The 25,546-nt window shown below is 46.3% G+C and overlaps 1 protein-coding gene across 1 annotated transcript; it reads left to right on the top strand.

Annotated features, from left to right (window-relative positions):
• On the top strand, positions 1-24,188 carry notch1a (notch receptor 1a). Its single transcript, XM_053447642.1, has 34 exons — positions 1-296; positions 1,450-1,531; positions 8,768-9,030; positions 9,130-9,468; positions 10,619-10,741; positions 10,853-11,086; positions 11,507-11,662; positions 11,782-11,967; positions 12,076-12,189; positions 12,770-12,883; positions 13,085-13,318; positions 13,422-13,532; positions 14,741-14,933; positions 15,089-15,234; positions 15,354-15,467; positions 16,058-16,177; positions 16,295-16,447; positions 16,544-16,772; positions 16,888-17,089; positions 17,204-17,357; positions 17,478-17,662; positions 17,821-17,953; positions 18,040-18,297; positions 18,401-18,513; positions 18,621-19,192; positions 19,303-19,743; positions 19,840-19,985; positions 20,078-20,291; positions 20,426-20,510; positions 20,615-20,777; positions 20,894-21,192; positions 21,275-21,422; positions 21,537-21,634; positions 21,749-24,188. The coding sequence occupies exons 1-34, from the start codon at positions 239-241 to the stop codon at positions 23,009-23,011; spliced, it is 7,443 nt and encodes a 2,480-aa protein (XP_053303617.1). The 5' UTR covers positions 1-238; the 3' UTR covers positions 23,012-24,188.
• Positions 24,189-25,546: the final 1,358 nt, after the last annotated feature.

The following is a 25,546-nucleotide window of genomic DNA, read 5'->3' as shown; positions in this document are numbered from 1 at the left end:
TGTAGAGTTGCCTCTAGATTTCATTGAGAACTCAGAAAGCACCCGGCTAACATCTATGCAGTGATTCCTGCGCTTTTCCGTCTCTCTCCTCCTCTTCTCTGTGTCGGATTTAACTTTTTCCCCATACAGAGGAATACTTTTTCTTCACCTCAAGCCCACATCTGGAGTGTACCAAACTGGTGGATCTATGAGAGCCCTACGCGGGATTCAGCGACATTTGTGAAGTTGAAGAGGAGGAATGTATCGTTTCTTTGTGAAACTGACATTTCTGATTCCAGCGATCGTCCTCTCACAAGGTAAACTGAGACTCACAGACACTCACAGACACACACAGACTTACACACTCGTACAGGCAGGAGGCTGCGCACCACGGCCGATTCTCAGGAAGGAAGCTCCACCAAATCTAATCTTTCCTCTGAGAAGTTGGTGCAAAATCCTATAAACTTGATCAGCACCAGGTTCAATTCTAAGAGCCATTTCACTGTGAGCAGAAGATTAGGACTCCAATGAATCCCCTACCCTCCATCTTTTATTTTAGTAGATCGTGTTTAATTGGCACACAACAAGTGCAGGAGCCATACGCTGCGGTGCGCTGTGGCTGTGCACTTAAAAGTTAACTGTTTAGTAATGTCTGCACAGGTAATCAACTTTATGGGCCTACTTGTAATGCACAAATTAATTCTAAACGTATTATCATGTGGATTTAAACGTATACAACTGCCTCTAATTGGCTGTTTTCTTTATTCTAACCACACAGTTTCATTATATTTAACTGGAAAACAGTGAGTTTTAAGTAGTAAAGGGAATTCCCTCTCTTTTTAAATTGCTCCGAGAAACCGGTTTTAAATAACATGGGAGATAATGGAAGTCCGTGCGTGTGTTGGGGGGACGCTGGGGAGGGGTGCACCTTTTGTCTGCAAGTGTGGGAGAGTGTGGTGGTGGCGGGGGGAGGAGGAGGGGCTGTTCTTCCCGTCTGCCGGTGGTAAACAATGCCCGAGGAGAGTGTTTTATGGCTCGTGCTGGACTCTGGTTTCTTTTGTTCCGCATCTTGAGCCCCGCAGCTGCTGCTGCTGCCGCGCGTTCACCCCCACGCAAGCCACGCACCACGCGTCCGCTCTGGACTCACCGCTGTCCACTGTAAACCCCCCCCAGCCACCCAATATTCCCCACGGGCGACTGTGTAACAAATCAATTAAAAAGATCAACCAGGACTTGCAGGCGTGCGCAAGTGTGCATTAAATATTACATTCCTGTGAATAAAGTTGTATCCAGAGAATCTCACTGATGAATAATTTAAATTGGGATGCCTAATCCAACTTAATCCCAAACGGCTTGTTTGACAATGCACTAATAATATGTGTAATTTTCCATGCACTATAAATAAATGTCTGTTATATGACTTCATGTTGGATCAAGGATGAGTTTTAATGTTTTTCCTGCATTCAACAGGTCTAAAATGCTCACTACCCACTGAATCATGCCTGAATGGAGGAAGGTGTGAGGCCACCTTAAATGGAAATGGAGAATGCAAGTAAGTAACAAGCAAAACTAAAAAGCAGCAACATGCAATGCCCCATATGTTGCAGTTTAGACCTCAACTGCATTAACATTTAATGCTATCTTGCCGCTTTGTAGCATAGCTCATTGTGGTGTTGTGGAACTTTTAGAAGTGCAGTGCAGTGTAATTTTGCTACTTGAAAGGATTTTTTTTTTTAGTTGCAAAGAAAAGGGGGCCACATATTCCCCCTCTTCATTCCAGCCTTTGAGCGGGCCCCCGTGCCCAGCAACCAGAGGAGGCCCTTGAGTTTCCTCTGGCCCGGTGTGGTGCTCCTGTACCCCTCCAGGAGTCACATTGCCCTGTGAGGCTGCACACATTCCCCCGGAAGAAGAAAAGAGTTTAAGAAGTGAAGAAGTGAAAAGAGTGCAATTCCAGAGTGCTGGAGAGGTGAGAGAGGGAAGGCTGCAGACAAAAAAGCAGCCCCCCCCCCCCACCCCCCACCTCCATCAGTAGGCTTGTTAATGAATGCAAGACCCCTTCGCCGGCAAAGTGAGAGGACGCGTCCAGTCTTAAATCTTGTTTTTCTGGTCTTTCACGGGCGACAGCTGGGGCTCGCCCGCCGCCCGTCGCCTATTGTCCTGCAGTCAGAATAATGCTCTGTGACTAATCTGAGTGGGGCTTCCCATCATGCCACAGCCGCCCCACAACACACACATCGAACCACTGCCACAACCCCCACTAACCTTACCCCCCCCCCCCCCCCCCTTCTGCTATCTGAATGGATGCATCCCCCTCCTCTGTCTCCGTCCCCCACCACCTCACCGGCCTGTGATCTCCATTAGAAAGCCAGATGGCCGAGAAATGTAATTGGATTGGATGTCGAGAGAGTGAGATTAATTGGAATAAAGTGCAGAAATTTGAAGGCAAACAAGTGGGAAAAGGCAGAGAGGCAGATTGTGGGACGTTTCTTTTGGCGGGGTTGTCACTAATTTGAGATACTTAATACGCTGACATATTCCCATTAGCTGCTACATGGAAGTCTGTGAGTTGCTAACTTGTTATGTCTTGAATATTTTGTGCAAGAGGAAAAATATCTGGGATATCCACCTGTGTTATATTGTCTGTATCTGTAAAAAGCTCAGGGGTGGCCTGATCTACCCTCAGGGCATGTGGTTATGGGGCGGGTGGCAATTCACTGGTTTGCTGGGAAAAGGGGGGACCATCTAAGAGCCCATGCTACTAGCCCACGGCCACTAACTCACAATATCTAATCTGCACACTCCGCACACACACGCACACACGTGTGCACATTGAAAGTCTCCCTCCACCCTCCTCCTCCACAAAGCTGTTATTGTGGTGCCCATCTCTGCTCGGGCCCAATTAAAAAAAAGGGACAGGATAAGAGCATCTCTTCATCCAGCTTCACTCTCTCTTCCTCCTCGCTTTCCCTCTCATTAATCATTCATCCCTGCCAAACCGAGCAGCCAGCAGTCACAGGGTGCACGGGGGGGGGGGGGGGGGGGGGGGGGGGGGATTTAGCGTCGCTGCTCCCTGGGTCAGAGTGTAGCGTCCCTATACTGGGGTGAGGGGGGCTGATGTTGTGCCACAATAACTGCCAAATGTCCCTCTGAATGTGTGTTGGTGACGTGTGGAACGTCCTCCTGGGGAAACTTATCACTGACACACAGTTTGAGGAGAAGAAGAGGCTGGCACCGTGACAGCCGAGTTAATGCGATGCTCCAGATTCAGACTGATACGAGCCGCGTGAGGTTAAGATGTTTATTCCAGTTACACAATGTTCAATGGGAGGTCATAGGTCGCAATGCAAAACATGATTTAAACCCAGATATGCAGCTCCTGGATTTAGCTGCGAGTCATGTTGTGCGTTGTGTTTTTTTGCTGCTTGAGTTTAAACATATGGCGACATAGATTTGAGTGGTAAGATTTTAGGCTTAAATCCTCTTTTAGCACAGTTCCCACGAGTGTGAGAGCAGAGAGTAAAATCACATGTTGGCATAGAGAACAATGTTAGGCTTGGTATAAACTGTGGTAATCACATGTCTAATGGAAGGGTTTAGTGGGATTATGTTGGGACAAAACTGATATTCAATTGCCTTTCCTGCAGAAAGGTTGTTTTATGTGCGTCCTGGTGGTAAAAAAATATATCTGCCCTTGTTAATTTGAGTCTCGTCAATCAGGATCATCCCTGAAATTGGATCTGGCTTATGTCTTGTTTATTTAACTGCTGTGTATCTCTCTCTCTTAGTTTTATTAGGCTCAGCTTTAGTTTCAAAGCTCTCTTGTTAAATGCTGCTACCTACACTGGTAAAAGGGCAATAACAACAGAGGAGGTTGAGAAACATGTTCAGTCTGTCCAACAAACTGCATTAGAGAACAGTGGATAATGTTTTCAATATATATATTTTTTAAAGCTGATTATTTCATCAGAATAAAAGAAATAACAGGCACAAACCCTAAATGAAACACAGCCTCAGGGTATGCGAAGGAAAATCAAATTTTAACCAAACAAAACATTTCCATCCACTTTGTTAAAACAGTATAATCTGCATAATTAGGTTATTTTCAAAATAATACATTTAAATTTAATATAAAAGTAACATAACCTCAAAATATCATAAACTCAAGAGGTTAAAGATAATATTATATCGCAATTATTGTTACTTTGCTAAACTAATTACCTTCAATACAAGTTATGGAGTTTTTATTCTCATCCAGTGAATTCTACTAATGTTGTTTTTAACCCGTGGTTATGTCATGATAGATACTTTTTTTCTTTTGTCTTAAGCTAAATAACAACTCATTTTGTTCATCATTTGTTTGAAGCTATACTTCCTATGACTACCTACCTATGATGTTTTCGTACGTTAAAACAAAAGTCAATGAGTCAGATTTCGGTTTGATTTCTTTGAAAAAATACAGGATAATGTTGTATTTTATACACTCAAAATTAACAAAGAGGGAACAGCATATATTTGATGGATTAGACTTGCTTAAAATCATATTCAGTCAAACGCTTAGTTCAAAACAGGAAAGGGTTTCAGCCTGTGGAAAACTTTGTCTAGACTCGAAAGTGTGCTTTAGTTTGTGGTGGCGAATCACCATAATGGGGAAGATCTGGTCATGATTCTGAGAGGTTATCTCAAGGTCTGGGGCTTCCTGTTTCCCATGGCGCCCCAGTCATTTAGTTGTAGGTCTCTTAAAACATGTGAGGGCACAGCACCGTTTGAGTCAAATTTAGTTTCCACTTGTGAGACAGTAATGGGGGCAAGGCGAGGTCGAAAGGTTGTTGCCTTTCAACCTTGCCTCTGCGTTGCTGGCTGACTGTCGATGCCGCTTTGCTGAAATAGACACTGTTCTGGTCTGAGGTGAGTGTTAATTATAAACCCAGAAAACATCGCAACTGTCTCGCTACATATCTCAAATACTGCAAGAAGGCAAACCGAAATAGACGCAAGATAGAAAATTTAGTGAAAGTCTGATGTGGTTGTTTTGATCACATCTCTATGATCTTGCACGGAGCTTTGTGATGTTGCATGTTGACGATAAAAGGCCTCACCATTGAAGACAGTATTGAGAGAGAACAGTACCAGTAGCAAGAAGATGTTTCGCTCTCCCCTAAGGAATGCTGCTCTGCATTTGTCCTACTATAGGATTACCGGGCAGGTCTCTGTTAAAGCTTAGCTCCATGTGGGTTTAAGCGAATCAGGAGCATGGTTGGGTCAAGTGTGCCTGCTGGTGTTCAGCTTTTATTGGGGTTTAAGCTCTGCGGCTGCCACTCCCCAAGTTAGGCCCATTCCCAAGATGCCAGGGCCCCTGAGATACAGCTGTGAATAAGGTTGGGGGGGACACTAAGGAAAAAGGTTCGATCATTATTACCCTAGAGAAATATAGAAACTCTATATTGCTATTGACGTTTGATTGAAAGAAGCTGAGCTTAACCGTAAGAAAATAATCAATACATAGACTTACATTTAGTGTTGAGGTGGCCTCAGAATAACACTTAGAGACCGGGCAGTGATTGGGGATCCAGGGGTCTGGGGATCCTCAGAGCGGGATGATCAAAGCTGCACTGTCAGAGCAGAGAGATAAGAGGCTGTTTGGCTCTAGTGGGCGCTGAAAGTTTACATGCACCAGCACAAGCATACACATGTAGAGAACACAGACTGCTCTGGCAGATCAGTCAGAGCAGTTGGGCTAAATGGGTTAAATGTTCGTACACTTACACGTTTCTTTATCTGCGTTTAAATGACATGCCAGAGTGGAAAAGCTATCCGTTTGGAACAGATGGTTACCTCTCATATCCTTAATGCTGTTGGTATTTCTACTCAGACAACCAAGAAAGAGTGGGGATTAAATCATAATTGTCCCAGTTCAGTTTCCAACTCCGGATGTTGCGGCTACATGTTACGTATGCACCTGATTCATGGACTCCAGGCTATGAGGTACTTAGGCAGATGTGTTGTCCCTGATAAAGATCGTAAAGAAAAGTGGAGTGGCAGGCAGGTGCTTCTCCTTGTTGGACTGCAAGGTGGGACGTTGTGTTTTGAGAGTAATTGAATTGAATGTGCTGCCAGTAGCTGGAGGTGTATCACTCAGTCACACGCAGTGGACCTCACTGTGGAAAAGTTACGACCCTGGTGGTTTTTAGCTGGTGTTTGAGCATGGAAGTGGGCGCTGTGTCCTGGTTGGTGTGACTGACCTCATAAATCTTCTTACTGGGAAAGGAAATGGCTCAATCACTGTAAATTTATCTCTTTGATGCGTGTTAATTATAGACAATATCTTAGACAATAGTTTCAGGACCCTGTTTAAAAAATCCAACTCTATAAAGTGACAACTTCAATTTTTGATTTGCACCTCAAAATGTCACATTTTCTCACCGATTATGTCCCACTTTAAGGGTTTGCTTGAATAAACAAGACCTAGTAAGAGGGGGAATCGTTTTACAGGAAAGCTTTTGAAAAGAATAAAGTCACTTGACCAAATAATTCAATCTATATCTTTTTCTATGTATGGTGCACATACTTTTGTTTTCAGTGTTAAGCCCTTACTGCAGTTTTAAAGTCACTGATCCTTGTGCTGGGAGTTCAGAGCCCTCCAGGCACAGCACATTTTTCATTTCCTCGAGCCATGCTTTGCTGTTCTGCTCTCTGTCTTACCAACAGATGTGTACCCCGGGGGGTCAGACTTGGCTAATTATTAGGGAACATTAGCTAACTAGACAAAATGCATGAAAGAGAAAAGGACAGAGACAAATGGCTGCTCAAAGAGAAAAGAGGGTGTGGTGAGAGCGAACAGAGAAGAGGGTTATGTGTAATACTTTCGTAAATAATATGACATGAAGCGACAATCCCACACAGTATAAAAGTGAAACTCACACACAGACACGAGGACTGTACACTGGCCGCAGTCATTTACATAAGATTTTCCGCAGCGCTGGCATTTCCACCACACACTGGGGCTGGTTTTGTGTCGGCAGGATAAAGTCACCCCCAGAGTGGCAGATGGCAGATCAGGCCCCGTGGGGAGAGAGGAGAGAGAAGGCAAAGAGGCCATCCCACAGTCACAAAAGTGTTGGGGGGGGGGGGGGTCAGAGGTCGGGGAAGCATCTGCTCTGGCCTGAGGGGACATTGCATCGCGGTGAGAGACCTGTTGCCGTGGTGTGTGTGCGGCGTTTTGCAGCATGTGTGGGGTGGATCTTTATCTCTGACGGGAGTGACTTCAGGACAAAGAGTATCTATTACAGTTAGTCACACACATACACACAACCACACACACACACACAGAACGGATTTTTATACCAAAACAGTGATCATTCAGTGTGTTTTCTTGGTAACGTAAAGCAGAGAAACTTCAAAGCCTCCCCCGAAGCTTTTACAATCGTCTGCCAATTGCAACTGTCTGGGATGTGTGTGTGGGGCACACGGGACTGTTAAAAACTCCCAGATTTGGTCTCACCTAACTAAGTCAAGAAAGGGAGTTTTCAGCAGTCCCATGTGACAAAAGGGGAACGCTGTAAAAAGCAAACTGCTGGGAACTGTTAAGAGTCAACGCAGGGGGAGAAACGAGAAAAATAGATCTGTACGAGAGAGTCAAAGGGGAGAAAGAGTTGATGCTGGGATGGGAAAAAAAGGGAAATTAAATGAGGAACAGGTAAGAAAGAGGACAATCAAGAGTGAACTAGGTGGTTTGGCGATGAAGGTGCGGGGGGGGGGGGGCGTTTCAAGAGACAGAAGTTGCAACAGCTGACTTCACATGGGCTCTTTATATCCCCGGAGGAGAGGTTGGCTTGTCGGCACCCCCATCTGACAAGGGGACAGAGGGGAGGGAGGGATGGATAAGGGGAGAGAGAGGAGGAGAAAGGAGGGGGGTGGGGGGAGGAGTCGTGTCCAACAGCTGCCTTCATTAACATGCGCACCTGCTCCCTGCGGAGATAGTGGGGAGGCCAACAGATGCCGTTCCTCGCACATAAACACTTCTCATATGCACAACCACACACTCTCGCACAAGCCCCAATTCAAACATAAACACCTTTTTTTGCTGACTTAAAAAGGATCCTGCACGTGACCAGAGAACTTTGCCGCTGTACAAGCTGCATGTAAAGTCATGTCTGAGCATGGTGCAGGTTGTAAAACACAATAATTGAGATCCTCATGATTTGTCACGTTGCCAAAAAAAAACTATTCTGTGCTCGTCTTTGTCCAGCTTCTGTGTGTGAGTCTTCTCCAGTCATAAGCTGCCAGTATGAGCTATGTGACTGTAGCAACTTCTATCCTGTCCTTGGTCTGCATGGGAGAGAAGCACCAGGGGCTTAGGGCCTGAATTCATTGCTCAATATAGGACATCCTGAGGCCGGCACAGTCCCCTTGATCTCTACGATCATACAGGATGAGTGCGGACAGCGTGGGTCCGAAAGGTAGATGGGAACGGGCTGTTACGGCTAGACAATTTTGTGGCATCTGTTGTCCCAGCAGAGTGTGTTTTCAGGGTTTTGAGGGAGCCTAATCCAGAGAGACACACTAGAACAACATGCCATCCCTGTCCTGCAGCAGTGGGACATTGCTGGGCGGGAAACTTTCAGTCCCCCTCCTCGTCTACCCCCTCCTCTCATTCCCTTTTGTTTAGATAATTGTTCCCATGATAAAAAAAAGATCCCACTTTTCTAACCACAATTGCTTCCCCCCTCTCTCTCTCTCTCTCTCTCTCTCTCTCTCTCTCTCTCTCTCTCTCTCTCTTCTCTTCTCCAAGGTGTCCCAGTGACTACGTAGGCAGCCGGTGCCAGTACCCAAGCCCCTGCAGCCCTTCACCCTGCCGCAACGCTGGCGAATGCCGTCCAGTTTCCCATGACAACACCTTTGATTTCCGCTGTGTGTGTCGCCTGGGTTTCACCGACCGTCTATGCCTGACCCCCAACAACCATGCCTGCATGAGCTCCCCTTGTCGCAACGGAGGAACATGTGATCTCATTTCCCTGACGACCTACCGCTGCCGCTGCTCACCTGGGTGGTCAGGTATGCAGCAAAAACTTCATATGCTCAATGTGCATTTTTGCCTCATCTCTGCATGAACCATAATTATGAATAACATTCTTTTGGTGTGTTGTTCTCCAGGCAAAACATGCCAGCTCGCCAACCCGTGTGCCTCCAACCCGTGTGCGAACGGCGGCCAGTGCTCGGCCTTCGATTCCACCTACATCTGCACCTGCCCGCCCTCTTTCCACGGTCAAACCTGCAAGCAAGATGTCAACGAGTGCGCTCAGAGTCCTTCCCCCTGTGTCAACGGTGGCGTGTGTGTGAACGAGGTGGGCTCGTACCACTGCCGATGTCCTCACGAGTACACCAGCAAACACTGCGAGACCCGCTACATGCCATGCAGCCCCTCACCTTGCCACAATGGAGGCACCTGCGTCCAGAAGGGAGACACCATCTATGACTGTAGCTGCCTGCCAGGTATCTCACACTAGACATACTTCTACTCATAAGCATCCTCACAGCCAATCCGTTCAATCGATTAAAAAGCCGACAGCTAATGCATTTCCACCTCTTTTGCTCTCCACGCGTACTGTTTTACCTGCAGACAATCAAAGCTTGCTCAATGGTGATTGGTCAAACAGAAAGCTTCCGGCCCCATAATCATGTCACTAGCCTACTGCTTCTGCAGTTCAAATGCAGAGTCTGTTTATAAAAATAAACGCGTATGTTAGCAGAAAGAGATAGTGGTTATCTTGCAATACGGAGTTGGATCTGGTTCGTCTAGCAACAAAAACACAAACACTTTTGTTTTTCTCTTACATCAGTTGACCTACAAACCAGCCTGTTATTGTAGTAAATACTGATTGGGTGGAGTGAGCACCCCCTCCGCTCTCTCTCTCCCCCTGCCAGCCTCCACCGACAGGATGCAGTCGTACAGACGTTTCCTTCAGATAATCCTCAACAGCCACACGTACAGATGAATGCATAGTCAAACACACACAAAAATACACAACAAAAACTTTCTTTTAAGCTTAATAAAGTCAATCTATTTGGTATTTTAATTGTGTTGCAGTGTTTGAAAATCATGTGTGGTTTTTATTACTGCTTTAGCGTCAGTGGAGCAGCTGAGGAGAAACTTTTTCCCTTTAAGCCACATTGTACAAAGCACATTTCTATTGCTCTGAAAGACTCAATGCTTTTGCTGTTCTACTGTCTGATTGTGTGTGTATGACCAGCACAGAGCAGGCTGTTTAGATATGCAGATGAATAAGGATGATGTGCTGTTGTGTGTTAAAGTTTAACCCACGCTGTGTGTCTCTCGTGGGTGTCCGTGCCGGAATGCGTTTAGATAGCGGAGCTGCACAGGCACCTGCAGAGCTGCGGTTTGATAGTTAATCAGACACCCACTTGGCTGTTTGATGTTTGAGGAGGAGACAAGCCGCTCTGTCATCTACAGGGCAATAAAACAATCTGCCACGAGGATAAGGAAAGGATAAATGGACCTTATCTCTCACTTAAGTGCAGCGTGATATCGAGAGGAAGAGGGAATCTTGATTGTTAACCGTAAGCAAGTGTTGCCAGATCCTTTTCTATGACTCACCACAGCCTCCTCTTCCTCTCTGTTCAGGTTTCACAGGTCAGCACTGTGACATTAACATCGACGACTGTCCAGGTCACACCTGTCAGAATGGTGGCATGTGTGTAGATGGTGTGAACACCTACAACTGCCAGTGTCCACCACATTACACAGGTAATTGTTTTTAACGTTTTTGAAGAATATCTTCCTTAAAAAAAAGAATTTGCCCATTCTTAAACGTTCCCTTACACTGTGCTCATGCCCCTTTTTCTTTCTACCTGCCAGGTCAGTACTGCACCGAAAACGTGGATGAGTGCGAGCTGATGCCCAACGCATGCCAGAACGGAGGCACGTGCCATGACACTCACGGCAGCTACCACTGCGTCTGCGTTAACGGGTGGACTGGCGACGACTGCAGTGAGAACATCGACGACTGCGCCAGCGCAGCTTGTTACCACGGCGCGACCTGCCATGACCGCGTTGCTTCCTTCTTCTGCGAGTGTCCTCATGGGCAGACAGGTACGACTCCTCCTGGCAGAGTGTGCCCATCAGAGGTGGATCAAGGATTTTTCTAAATCAGGGGCCACAATTTACACAGAGGGGCCAATTATGGGTCCAACATCCATGCAACATTCCTGATTCAGTAAAATGCACATTTAAGCCATTATTTGATTACTGTTAACTTTATGGCTTTGAGCAAAGCCACACATTGTCGAATATGTTGTAGCATATTGTGTACTTCAAAAACAAAGAACATTTTAATTCTTAACAAGGGATACTTCAGGCCAATCAGATTTCAGCTGTGGCCACTACCCCCCCAATTCCCACCCCTGGATCTGGCCCTGGTTTACCCAGATCCTGATCTCTTTTTATATAAATTTAGTGATGAGACGTAATGATACATTTTTGACAAAGACGTGTATTTTGTCCGGCTCACAGGTTTGTTGTGCCACCTTGATGACGCCTGCATCAGCAACCCGTGTCAAAAGGGCTCCAACTGTGACACCAACCCAGTCAATGGCAAGGCAATCTGCACCTGCCCCCCCGGTTACACTGGGTCAGCCTGCAACCTGGACATTGACGAGTGCTCTCTCGGTAAGTTACAGAGCCGGCTGCTTCCTTCCTCTTCTTTAGATCAGAAGCTCATTCCTTCATAGTTATTGAACATAAAGGACCACATATGTGTGACATCTTTTTTTTTTTATACGCTTCAGGTGCCAACCCCTGTGAACATGGCGGCCGCTGCCTCAACACCAAAGGCTCGTTCCAGTGTCGGTGTCTTCAAGGATATGAAGGTCCTCGTTGTGAGATGGACGTCAACGAATGCATGTCTAATCCCTGTCACAATGACGCTACCTGTCTGGACCAGATCGGAGGGTTCCACTGCATCTGTATGCCAGGTAGGAACATCAAAACGTTTTAATCATTTTGGAGCATTATTCAACACTTGGACAATGATTTGGGTACGAAAAGAAACACATTTTCACTAATAACTGTGTAACTTTCAGGATATGAGGGTGTGTTCTGTCACATGAACACAGACGAGTGTGCCAGCCAACCATGCCTCAACAATGGCAAGTGCGTTGATAAGATCAACTCCTTTCACTGCGAGTGCACCAAAGGTGAGAACATTATCTGGTCCGGAGATATGATAGCGTGAATGGAGTCTTGGAAATAGGTTATTCAATCCTTGGAGTAGGGAAGTGGCTATAAAAGAGTGGATCATTAACGTATATATCTGTCAATGAGTAGAGTGTGCATGGTTCTTAGATTGATGTAAATGATTTACTATCTTCTAATCTTGTCAAACACACTTCTTTCGGGTGACCAGCGTGCAGCACATCAGATTGCAGAAACATTAGCATATTTGGCGGGCATGAGAGTTTGTTTTGGAGCTTAGCGCCAAAATTGGGGGCAGGGATTGGTTTAGGCCTGGTAAGCTGGAGGCTATTATGCTGTGGTTTGAAAGAGAGATTTCACTGCACAGTAAGAGCTGAACGGGGGGGGGGGGGGGGGGGGAGTGTCGAGGAATGGTTCGTTAGGACCTCCAGTGTCCTCCAGAAATACTTTAGTTGCAAATTCGTTTTTCTCTTCTTTGTTTATTATATTTCGCGCGATGGAAACGAGATGATAAAAAAATTCACCTTTAAAGCATAATCTAAACATGACTTAAATGTTGTTTTTTGTCCGATCCGATTGCAGGTTTTGCAGGTCACCTGTGTCAGGTGGACATTGACGAGTGTGCCAGCACACCCTGCAAAAATGGGGCTAAATGTACAGACGGTCCAAACAAGTACACCTGCGAATGTACTGAAGGTAAACCTGATTTTTTTGGTGCATATGTTTTACTTTAAAACTCACTTTGAGATGGTTTACACCACTAGCTCAAGCACGTCACTAGTGGAAGTACTGACTGCCTTAATTTCTGTGCACAGCTGTAATTGTCTGTGTCACTGACTTTAATGAGCATTACCATTGTCCGTCTTGATACTAATTTTTTGTATTCTTCTCATCCAGGTTACACAGGGCAGCACTGTGAGGTCGACATCAATGAGTGCTACTCTGACCCCTGCCACTACGGCACCTGTAAGGACGGCCTGGCCTCCTTCACTTGCTACTGCCACCCCGGCTACAATGGCCGCCTGTGCGAGACCAACATCAACGAGTGTCTGAGTCAGCCCTGCAAGAATGGCGGCACCTGCCAGGACAGGGAGAACACGTATAACTGTGCCTGCCCCAAAGGCACTGCAGGTGAGACTTTAAGACTTCCACATTTAACTGTGACAAATTCTTAAGCTTAAATCTCTACATTCCCCTCATGTGAACTTTGCTCACTTCTGCTCCAATTCTATAGGTTTCAACTGCGAGGTGAACCTGGACGACTGTAAGAAAAAACCCTGCGACTACGGGAGATGCATCGACAAAATCAACGGCTATGAGTGTGCGTGCGAGCCGGGCTACACAGGTGAGAGAGCACTGGGTGGAGTTTACAGGCTGCGGTGGGATTGTCCCCTGAGCTTTGGGAGGGGTAGGTAGGACAGCTGGCTGGCGGGACCACTCCTCCGGAACAATGGTGTCGGATTGCCTGTTCGGGATGTGTGTGGGTAATAGAAAGAGGCACACAGTCCCCAACCAGCTACACATGCAAACACACACACAAAGCACTAACTTTGCCGGCCGCTTGAAAGGGCTGTGATGTTTCAGCCTGTAAAGAGTCTGTAAGATGATACTTTAAAAGGAAAATCACTTGGCATTTAATCACATGTCGGATGATTAACAACCAAAAATCCCACTGATAACTCACATTGCTACTTTAAACTTGACTACCTGTAATAAACTAGAATATATAAAACTTAAATTACAAAGTTTCATCCCAATCACAACCCTGGACCTCGCTTGTCTTCGTCCCTTTCATGGGGCCAGCAGATCCGGTTCTGACCGGTAGCAGCTGTGTCATTATGCTCAAAGTGGGGCAGGGAGGAACAAGTGTGTGTGCAGGCTGCTGTGCATCCCTCCTCCTCTTTTCTCCCGTCCATCTTTTTGTGATGACGGGGTGAGTGTGGAGGGCACGGCGGGACTGAGACACAGAGGGACAGAGGACTATTGTAACTGAAGATCAGGCAGTTGGGCTCTCCCTCCCTGATTGATGAGGAACAGAGGAGGAGGGAGCCGGGCTAGGGGATCAGAGGGGGGTTTAATTGTTACTCGGCCGTGTGTGAAATGGGTCTGGCCTTCTGTCCCTGTAAACAGCCCTGGGTGAGGTTACTTCTGTGGGGGGTGGTGTGGTGCATGTGTGAATAGGGTGAGTAGCGACAGCCCACCCCCCCCCTCTCCCTGCAACACCAACCCCCCCCCCATCCAGCTCCTTATGCCTATTCAACAGGGCCCCATTCAATCAATGAGGGAGAGGCAAAAGGGCCTCCAGGGGCCGCCAGGCTAGGCACACATTGAAGCTGCCACAGCTTCAGCCTGTTGAATGTGGAGGGAGTCTTTAGTGTCAGCTCTCTCTATTGTCCGAAAGCCACACAGTGCACCTCAGCTAGCAGCGTATAAAGGCTCAAAGAATACGACAACACAAAGTGAGGTGTCCGACAGTGCAGATATTTATCAGTTCACGTCTGTCTGAAGGAATATTTGCTGCAACTCCTAAAATCAAATGTTATTGTCTTTCAGGAGCAATGTGTAACATCAACATCGATGATTGTGTCATTAACCCCTGTCACAACGGGGGCACATGTGTGGACGGCATCAACAGCTTCACCTGCCTGTGCCCAGAGGGCTACAATGACCCCACCTGCTTGTCTCAGGTGGACGAGTGTGGCAGCAACCCCTGCATCCACGGCAGATGTCAGGACCTTATCAATGGGTGAGCAAAGATCAAATTTCGAGATGAATGAGCACCCAAAAGTATTACAGGGGGACTCATTATCTAGTTTTTAAGTTTGAAAGTCAGACAAAAACACGACATCCTACGTGGAGTTAATAAACACAACTGACTTTCTCTTGCATTTTTTACTACAGCTACAAATGTACCTGCGACTCTGGATGGAGCGGGGCAAACTGTGACATCAACAATAACGAGTGCGAATCCAACCCGTGCATGAACGGGGGAACCTGCAAGGACATGACCAGCGGATACCACTGCACATGCCGAGCTGGCTTCACTGGTCAGTTATAACCCCCTGTGACCCCTCATCACTACCTTCCTTTTGCATTGCTCATGGACATTGAGTGCGTGTCTTTGTTTGCTGATATCTAACCCAAGTGTGATCTCTAATCACTGTAGGACCTAACTGCCAAACTAACATCAATGAGTGTGCCTCCAACCCCTGCCTAAACCAGGGCTCCTGCATCGATGATGTGGCTGGATACAAGTGCAACTGTTTGCTGCCCTACACTGGTATGACACATAGCTGCTTTTAAACTCAAAAGATTAGACTATTACCTGGATCGTTACTTAAGTTAAGACTCAGTTTGCTATCCTATCCTGTCCTGTCCTATCATACCCTCTACCATCCCTTTCCACCTGGCCCTGTCCTACCCTATCTTCTGTTGTTTTAAAAAACATCAGCCAGTAGCCACTAATAGGGATGGTCTGTTTTTGGCACCTCTGTGTGGAAAGATCTGCTTGTCTGCTTTGCCGGGATAACAGAGTTTGTGTGTGTTTAGGAATAACATACCACAGTGGCTAATATAAGCTGGAGTACTGGAGCCGGCTCCAAGCCCTATTCCCACTTCCGCCCTGTTCTGTTTCCTGTCTGTGATCACACAATAGCAGGAAACAGGAAGAACAGGAAGGGCCTTCCTGTTTAACAAAGTCGTCATGGAAATGGATAAGGAAGTGGGATTCAGAAACGAAATCTTTAACATTGATTTAGAAACATCCTTTTTGTGGTTTCGTTATTTGTTGTTGAAGTCGTAAAGCAGGAGCAGGTTCTCTATGTAACCAGTGCAACACATATACTGATGTTGTCCTTTGTCCTCATCCAGGTGAGAACTGTGAGATCCTGCTGGCCCCCTGCAGCCCCAGACCCTGTAAAAACGGTGGGGTATGTAAGGAGGCGGACGACTACCAGAGCTTCTCCTGCATTTGCCCTGAAGGATGGCAAGGTATATACATCCCCTCATTTCTGTTCATCATCTGTTAGACGTCCTGCCAGTTCGTCTATCCATCCACTGGACATGGCAAATCTTTTTACTTAAACTATATTTTTTCTTTATCTCAAGGTCAAACATGTGAGGTTGATATCAACGAATGTGTGAAGAGCCCATGCCGCAATGGTGCAATTTGCCATAACACGATGGGTGATTACCAGTGCAAGTGCCAGCCGGGCTATTCTGGCCAGAAGTGTGAGACAGACATGGACGACTGCAAACCAAGTATGGAACAGATTCACACCTTTGCAACTTCCCATATTGTCTGCAACTTCAAACCAGCAAACAGCAAACTTACATCCTCCTTTTTCTGTGTTTCAGATCCCTGCAGTAATGGTGGTCTGTGCCGCGATGGCATCAACACCTTCACGTGTACCTGTCTGCCTGGGTTCCGTGGAGGCAGATGTGAGCAGGACATAAACGAGTGCGAGAGCAACCCCTGCAGAAATAGAGCCAACTGCACGGATTGTGTCAACAGCTACACCTGCACCTGTCCGCCCGGCTTCAGTGGCATCAACTGTGAGATGAACACCAACGACTGCACTGACAGGTACAGGAACAAATATTTGTACTCTACTCATTCAACTGTCAAGCTTAGCGGAATTATCAATCTACAGTGAGCAAAGAAATATGTTAACATTTTTTATTCTCTTGTGTTCCTGCAGCTCTTGCTTCAATGGTGGCTCATGCATGGATGGAATCAATGCATTCACCTGCCTGTGTCTCCCTGGATTCACCGGCAGCTACTGCCAGTACGATATCAACGAGTGTGACTCCAAACCGTGCCTCAATGGAGGAACCTGTCTTGACAGTTATGGGACGTACAAGTGCACCTGCCCCAATGGCTACACAGGAGTCAACTGTCAGGTGAGGAAAAGTCTTATTTTGTCTGAGTAACTGTGTCCGGCTTTGTGTCTGTTTCACACGTTGCCTCCATTTGTACAGGTCATTAAATATGTTCTCTTTTTGTTTCTGTGATAGAATCTTGTGCGCTGGTGTGACTCTTCTCCGTGTAAAAATGGAGGTTCATGCTGGCAACAGGGAGCCTCTTACACCTGCCAGTGCCAGACTGGATGGACTGGCATCTACTGTGACATCCCTAGCGTGTCCTGTGAGGTAGCAGCCAAACAGCAAGGTACGATAGGCCGCCAAAACTTAATTGCTGTCACATGATATAACCAACTTTCCTCTCTTGAACATGTGAGTCCTGAGAGTGATTTTGGACATTCTGTAACTTCCTCCTTGTGGATTTCAGGTGTGGAGGTGGGTCACCTGTGCAGAAACTCCGGCCAGTGTTTGGATGCTGGAAACACACATTACTGCCGCTGCCAGGCCGGCTACACAGGGAGTTACTGCCAGGAGCAAGTGGACGAATGTTCACCCAATCCATGCCAGAACGGAGCCACATGCACTGATTATCTGGGAGGCTACAGTTGTGAGGTAGGGATGATAGGTTTAATAAAAGCTCGTTAGATATACCCCTTGGGTGTTAGAACCCAAACAAAGTAGATAAAAAACTTTCTTAGTTGCTTTTGAATAAAATGTTATTTAAGTGACTGATTTACCTATAATGATTAATCTTTATTTTTCTCTCTCAGTGTCTCCCTGGCTACCATGGTGTAAACTGCTCCAAAGAGATCAATGAATGTCAGTCTCAGCCCTGCCAGAATGGAGGCACCTGCATCGACCTCATCAACACATACAAGTGCTCCTGTCCCAGAGGAACACAAGGTAAACTCAACCCCTAAATATAACGTCACATGCACACATACAGGGGGTAGAGATTTCCCCTAACCCACTGTTTCCTTGCCCCATAGGTGTCCACTGTGAGATTAATTTGGATGACTGCAACCCCTCCACTGACCCACTGACCAACGAGCCCAAGTGCTTCAACAATGGCAAGTGTGTGGACCGCATTGGAGGCTACCAGTGCACGTGCCCGGCGGGTTACGTAGGCGAGCGCTGTGAAGGCGACGTGAACGAGTGTCTGTCCGACCCCTGTGACCCTAGAGGGTCGTACAACTGCATTCAGCTCACCAACAGCTACCGCTGCGAATGCCGTACTGGATATACAGGTACAGATGTTCACCTAATGGCTAATAACATGAATGCAACATGCCTGTCTGCATTGTCTAAATGTTCACGAGTGTGTTTAACCGTTGAACCTCTGTTCTCCAGGTCAGCGTTGTGATAAAGTGTTCGACGGCTGCAAAGGAAGACCCTGCAGAAATGGAGGGACATGTGCTGTTGCCAGTAACACACCTCATGGTTTCATCTGCAAATGTCCACCTGTGAGTGCAGCAATGAGATCTACTGAGACCATCACATCCCACAAAATACTGTTTTAACCTCAGGTATAATACAATATCATAACCTCCTTGCATTTCGGTCTCTTTAGGGCTTCACTGGCTCTTCTTGTGAGTATGATTCCCGCTCCTGTGGGAGTCTGAACTGCAGGAACGGAGGCACCTGTGTGTCAGGCCACCTGGTCCCACGCTGCTTGTGTCCACCATCCTTCACTGGCCCGGAGTGCCAGACCCCCACAGACAGCCTCTGCATCTCCAACCCCTGCTACAATGGCGGAACGTGCCAGATCACCGTAGAAGCCCCGTTCTTTCAGTGCAGCTGCCCCAGCAACTTCAACGGCCTGCTGTGCCACATCCTGGATTATTCCTTTATCGGAGGTTTCGGTCGGGACATCACCCCGCCTCCGGAAGTGGAGGTGAGCTGTGAGATTCCTCAGTGTGACGAATGGGCAGGCAACCACATCTGCGATTCCCTCTGCAACAACCATGCTTGTGGTTGGGATGGAGGAGACTGCTCGCTGAATTTCGATGACCCGTGGCAAAACTGCTCGGCTGCTCTGCAGTGCTGGCGATACTTCAACGACGGGAAGTGTGATGGTCAGTGCAACAGCCCCGGCTGCCTTTATGATGGCTTTGACTGCCAAGGACAGGAAGGCCAATGCAAGTAAGTATGGAAAACAGATGGAAATATATGTTTGTATTGGTTGTTTGCCATATATTTGGTCTTTTGCAAACATTTCAGTATACTTAACTGGTCTTTTTTCGGTTTTTCAGCCCACTTTATGACCAGTACTGTAAAGACCACTATGCTGACGGTCACTGCGACCAGGGCTGCAACAACGCAGAATGTGAATGGGACGGTCTGGACTGTGCTAACAACATGCCAGAGAAGCTGGCTGATGGACACTTGGTTCTGGTGGTTCACATTTCACCAGAACAACTCAAGAATCGCTCCTCGACCTTCCTCCGAGAGATCAGCAGCGTCCTCCATACCAACGTGGTGTTCCGACGCGATGCCAAAGGGGAACCCATGATCTTCCCTTACTATGGCAACGAACAGGACCTGGTTAAACATAATGTGCTGAAGCGCTCTGCAGACGGCTGGCCTGAGTGGGCTTCAATGCCTTCCAACGTTTTGGGTCAGGTGAAGGAGCGGGTTTCTGCCGTCATCAGCCCACGAAAACGCAGAGAGTTGGATCCTTTGCAAGTAAAAGGGTGAGTACCACAAGAACTGAGTGATAAAATGATTTGAATTGGCAATACAGAAAAATCGTATGAATGTTAACATATTATTTTAATTTCTGCTTGCAGGTCTGTGGTGTACCTGGAGATCGACAATCGTCAGTGTTACCAGCAGTCTTCAGAATGTTTCCAGAGTGCAACAGATGTAGCTGCGTTCCTCGGAGCCCTGGCCTCCAGCGGGAATCTCAATGTTCCCTATATTGAAGCTGTCACAAGTATGTTCCTTATAGTTAATATGTGTAAGGTTAAAAGTGGTCACAAAATTTAAACCTAAAGTAACCCTCTGTGACTTTGACTATCTCTTCAGGTGTGAGACCAACTCCACCTTCTTCAGAGCTCTACCCCATGTACGTGGTCTTCCTGGGCTTGGCTGCTCTGGGTTTCATCTGCTTGGGTGTTCTGGTGTCTCGTAAGCGGCGGCGAGAGCACGGCCAGCTCTGGTTTCCAGAGGGATTCAAAGTGTCCGAACCCAGCAAAAAGAAACGCAGAGAGCCACTGGGAGAGGATTCTGTTGGACTGAAGTAAGTAGACTTTGAAAGTGGAATTTAAATTCTACCTTTAACTGTGTTTTCTTGGCTTTTACTGGCAGCACTGGTATCGCGTGCTGTTTGTATTTAATGTCATGTATGTGGTCTAATCTGCTTCTTTTCAACAGGCCTATGAAAAACCCGGACATCAATCTCATGGATGACAATCAAAGTGAATGGGGTGATGAGGATCTAGAAAGCAGGCGCTTCAGGGTAAGATTAGCGATTTTCTCATCTTACAAAATGCTCCAATCACAACCATTTACATTTTTGCCGCCTACCGATGCTAACGTTGTAATTATCGGTTTGTCTTTCAGTTTGAGGAGCAGGCGATGTTGGATTTGAGCGACCGTACTGACCACAGGAAATGGACACAGCAGCACATGGATGCTGCTGACCTACGTATTCCATCCATCGCCCCCACGCCTCCTCAGGGAGAGATAGAGAACGACTGCATGGATGTGAATGTTAGAGGACCAGGTGCGTACATTTACATTACTGGATGTCAGACTTTCTCAATCAATACAACTTTTATCTCCTGTAAATCATGACAAATTATTGGGAACACATTATAATCCTCGCCCTTCCTCCTTCAGATGGCTTCACTCCCCTGATGATCGCCTCCTGCAGCGGTGGAGGACTGGAGACTGGAAACATCGAAGAGGAAGAAGACCCCTCGGCAGAAATCATCACTGACTTTATTTACCAGGGAGCCAACCTCCACAACCAGACCGACCGCACTGGGGAGACCGCCCTCCACCTGGCTGCTCGGTATGCCCGCTCTGATGCCGCCAAACGCCTCCTCGAGTCCAGCGCCGACGCCAACGTTCAAGACAACATGGGCCGTACTCCACTTCACGCCGCTGTGGCTGCAGATGCACAGGGAGTCTTCCAGGTAACCTCATCTCTCCAGGTCTTGATTTGAGTTTGTCCTGCAGCTTGAAAGCACTGAACTAAACAAACCTTTGTTCATGCAGATTTTGATCCGAAACCGTGCCACCGATCTCGATGCCCGAATGCATGACGGAACAACGCCACTGATCCTTTCTGCCCGATTGGCGGTTGAGGGCATGGTGGAAGAACTTATCAACTGCCACGCCGATGCCAACGCCACAGACGACTCTGGTAGATAACGTTTTATCAACATCGAGATTCACAGGATCAACAGTCCTTTAAGATCCCTCAGTTTGCTCAGGTCTCGTGTGATATTAACTCTCTTTGTTTCCTCTCTCTCTGCAGGTAAATCTGCTCTCCACTGGGCTGCGGCTGTAAACAATGTCGAGGCAGCTTTGGTGCTGCTGAAAAATGGTGCCAACAAAGACATGCAAGACAACAAGGTATGTGAAATGACATGTAATTACTCCCTTTCATGCACAGTAGTATATCTTGTGTATTGTGTATGCCTTGTATATTTCCAGTTTTTGACCTGTCTTTTTTTTTTTGTCTTTTAGGAGGAGACACCGATCTTTCTCGCAGCCCGTGAAGGCAGCTTCGAGACCGCCAAGGTCCTTCTGGAGCACTTTGCCAACCGTGAGATCACCGACCATCTGGACCAGCTGCCCAGAGACATTGCCCAGGAGCGCATGCACCACGACATCGTCCGCCTCCTGGACGAGTACAATGTGGTGAGGAGTCCTGGGCTTCACAGCGGCCACATGAGCACCTCCAGCCTCTCTCCGCCTCTCTGCTCACCCAATGACTACCTTAGCAACCTGAAGCCCAACCTCTCTGCTAAGAAGGTTCGCAAAATTAGCTCCGGGGGAAAAGGAGGGAAGGACGGGGGCAAAGATAATAGGATGAAGAAGAAGAAGTCTCTAGATGGGAAGAATAATTTGCTGGACACGTCAGCTGTCCTCTCGCCGGTTGATTCCCTTGAGTCTCCGCATGGCTACCTATCTGATGTGGCCTCTCCTCAAATGACGTCACCCTTCCAGCAGTCCCCCCCTATGTCTCTAAATCACCTACAAGGCAATGGAGACTCTCATATGGGCCAGATGAGCATGGGTAAGGATATGGTCTGCATGTCTTTTGACCTAAACCCACCGCGTCTCTCTCACATGCCTGTGTCCAGCCCAAATAGTCAGGGCACGGCTTCCATAGGTGGAGGCAGAGGAGGCCAGTGTGACTGGGTCTCCAGGATGCACCCTGGTATAGGCCAGCAGGGAGGCTTCACGCAAGCAGCGCCCTTATCCCACAACATGATGGGTCCCCTGCATGGCGTCAGCACCGCCACTCTGTCTCAGATCATGGGCTACCAGAATATGCAGACCAGCCACCTCAGTTCATCCGCGCACATGATGCAGCAGGCACATTCGCGGCAGCTCCAGCACCAGAACTCCAACTCCACCACAGTCGGCCAGTCCCTTAACCAGACCTTCCCCAGCATTGAGCTGACCAGCTCCGACATGCAACAGAACAACGTCTTGGGCCGCTCCATGCAGATCCACACTGTGATGCCGCAGGAGACACAGATCGTCGGCACCCAGTTTCTCACCCCTCCCTCCCAGCACAGCTACTCTGGCCCCATGGACAACACACCTAACCACCAGCTACAGGTCCCTGACCACCCGTTCCTCACTCCCTCCCCTGGCTCACCTGACCAGTGGTCCAGCTCGTCCCCACATTCCAACATGTCCGATTGGTCAGAGGGCATCTGCAGCCCGCCCACGAGTATCCACTCACAGATGAATCTGATCCCAGAACAGTTTAAGTAGAGACTTGTTGAATTGACTCTTAAATTCAAAGAGAAATATATAAAACAAAGAAAGAGTGACAAACCTATCCAAGACTGAAGATGCTCCTTTTTCACTATCAGCTTTTATACTAACGATAAGAACCGTTTTAGTAATTTTGTATTTATTTATGTGCTTTTTTTGACCTGAAATTTAAAGAAGATGCTTTTATATTTATGCTTTTTATTTTATTTTTTGCTTTGTTATGTATGGGGAAGATTAGAAACGAAGGAGTGTATATCAGAAATAAGTGACTCCTAGATGTGTACACTGGCTATTTATTTGTCTCTTGTGTTGCTATATTCACTGGATTTATTTTAATCTTGTTTTGCATTGGTCTTCAAAAATGGTATGTTTTGGGATTTGCATTGCATTAAGTTTGTACAGACTTTTTTTTTCCCCATTTTTATAGATTATTTTAAAAATTTCAGTATTAATTAATTATATTTTAACCTCTTTTGTCTTTTTAAGTGACACAGGTTTTTGTTACTGAACTACATTTATAAGTCTTATCACTGAGTAAGTTAATGATCAAATATATATGAGTCACCTCTCATGTTACTTATTACACTGTCCACTCATGTTCAGAGAGCGAGAGAGATTCGTAGGAGATTTTGGACCTGAAAGCACAGAACAAACTTCTCTCAGCTGGTGCTGAGTATTTAATTTGTGATCATTTATGATGGAAGGACTGTTTATCTTTATGTCATGTTGCCTCTCAAATCAATGGTTGTGGTTACCACGTTTAACCTGTAAAGTGTTAAATCGGCAGACCTGCTGTGGGAAGTTGAAATGTTACATTTGCCACGGTTTCAAATAGTGCCAGTGTGATTTTTGTTTTTCCTCAGAAAAGCAATGTCTTTGTGAGATTTCTTGTAAAAAAAACAGAAGATGTCTTCATGGTGGAGAACGTTGTTTGTGAAAGAACCGGGGACCTTTGTGTGTCTGATGGCATCGCCTGCACTTCGTGAAGGAGTGTTGTCTAAAGTGTCAAAATGTCATGTTTTATAAACTAATCCAGAGATAAAGATGTTTTTAAAGAGAAGATGTAATTCAAAGATAATGTTCATGCAAAGTTGTAGTTTGCAAAGTATTTCCTGATTCAAAATGTTTTGTAAAAATTGTCTTGATTCAATAAAAGCTACTGTCAAGCTTCAAATTTCCTATTTTCTGAACATCATTTATTTTTCTGAAATATTCTATGGTTGTCAAGTAGATTAAATGCAACAGCCATCACAGTAGAATGAACAGAAACTACCCCATCACAGCAGAAGGTGGTGTATGTCGCCCCCTAGTGGTGGCATACTGGTAGTACCATGGTACTATGGACTGCTGCTGCTAAACCATATAATTTACACAAATCAATATTCTTATCATTGATAATAGATTTTCTAATTGATTGATCAACATTACTTCAGTTATGCACTTTACTTGAGTACTTTAACCATGATCAGTACAACCTTTTCTCCTACAAGTATACCCTTTTACATGCAAACTATATACATAAAGATCATACAAATATCATCCTATAAAATGCAATATAAGGTGATATTTTATAAATTAGATTGTAAAAATAAAAATATGCTGTTAAAAATCGTCTAATTTTAGATGTATCGATCATATCATTAAATGCTGCTATCTTGCTAATGCTTTCTTGCTAAATATGATTTCGTACAGAAGACCAACTTTTCAATAGTAGAGTTACATCCTCTACTACTGAGTTATGGATCTAAATCTACTGCCACGAAACCTTCTTACCACCACGAAAGCTGCTAGTAGTGCAGAATTTACCTGGAAATGTGAGGTAGCCTAAGACTTTTTATTCTTTTGCACTTATCTGAAAGCTCTTCTTCTGAAATTATTTTTCGAAGAATGTCATTGCGCTTTCCATTGATTCCTATGTATGTCTGCTCTGTGCTTTAGTCCCTGTTGTATTTATGCTTTTTTAATTAATGTGCTGTCGATATTGACCAGGTAGAGGAAGAACTTCATGACAATGGGATGTTACTGGTCAAATAAAGGAGAAATAGAAATATACAAATAAATAAACTTAGATATGAATACTCCTTCTCAACAAAGTTGCATTGTGGGACATGTAGCATCTGGCCAGTGTCTTTGGAACCAGATCACAGACTGACCCAGTACGTCTTGGCCTCTGTTACTTTGAATCTTTCTCTGATGTCGAGTCCACTGACCAACTTTAACAACGCAACATTAAATCTCTGGACTCTTCCTCCAGGTCGATGTAGATGCAGCATCATCATACGCAGCGGATGAATCATTAAAAAAAAAAAAAATGTAAACACTTAATAATATATTGAGATATGACGAAGACAGTGGTGTCGGTGTCAGGGCTCCCTCCGCAGCGCCCTCGGCAGGTGAACAGGTGCACTACACGGATAACCCTGGTCCCCATAGAGACAGGCTCCCACAAACAGCGCTGCCCGTCAGAGCCGCTGCTCCTCGGCCTCTGTCAGCGGCAGCCTCGGTGCCACTCCGCCCGGACATGGTTCATTC

This window comes from Pleuronectes platessa, chromosome 19 (assembly GCF_947347685.1).
Source record: "Pleuronectes platessa chromosome 19, fPlePla1.1, whole genome shotgun sequence".
Taxonomy (NCBI): Eukaryota; Metazoa; Chordata; class Actinopteri; order Pleuronectiformes; family Pleuronectidae; genus Pleuronectes; species Pleuronectes platessa.
The sequence above is the reverse complement of the archived record's forward strand: the minus strand, read 5'-3'. Positions and strand labels throughout refer to the sequence as shown.

Coding starts and splice junctions, on each gene's coding strand:
- notch1a (XM_053447642.1), top strand. CDS start 239: ATGTATCGTTTCTTTGTGAAACTGACATTTCTGATTCCAGCGATCGTC. Junction 17,663..17,820: donor TGGGAGGCTACAGTTGTGAG/GTAGGGATGATA, acceptor TTTCTCTCTCAG/TGTCTCCCTGGCTACCATGG. Junction 21,423..21,536: donor CAACGCCACAGACGACTCTG/GTAGATAACGTT, acceptor CTCTCTCTGCAG/GTAAATCTGCTCTCCACTGG.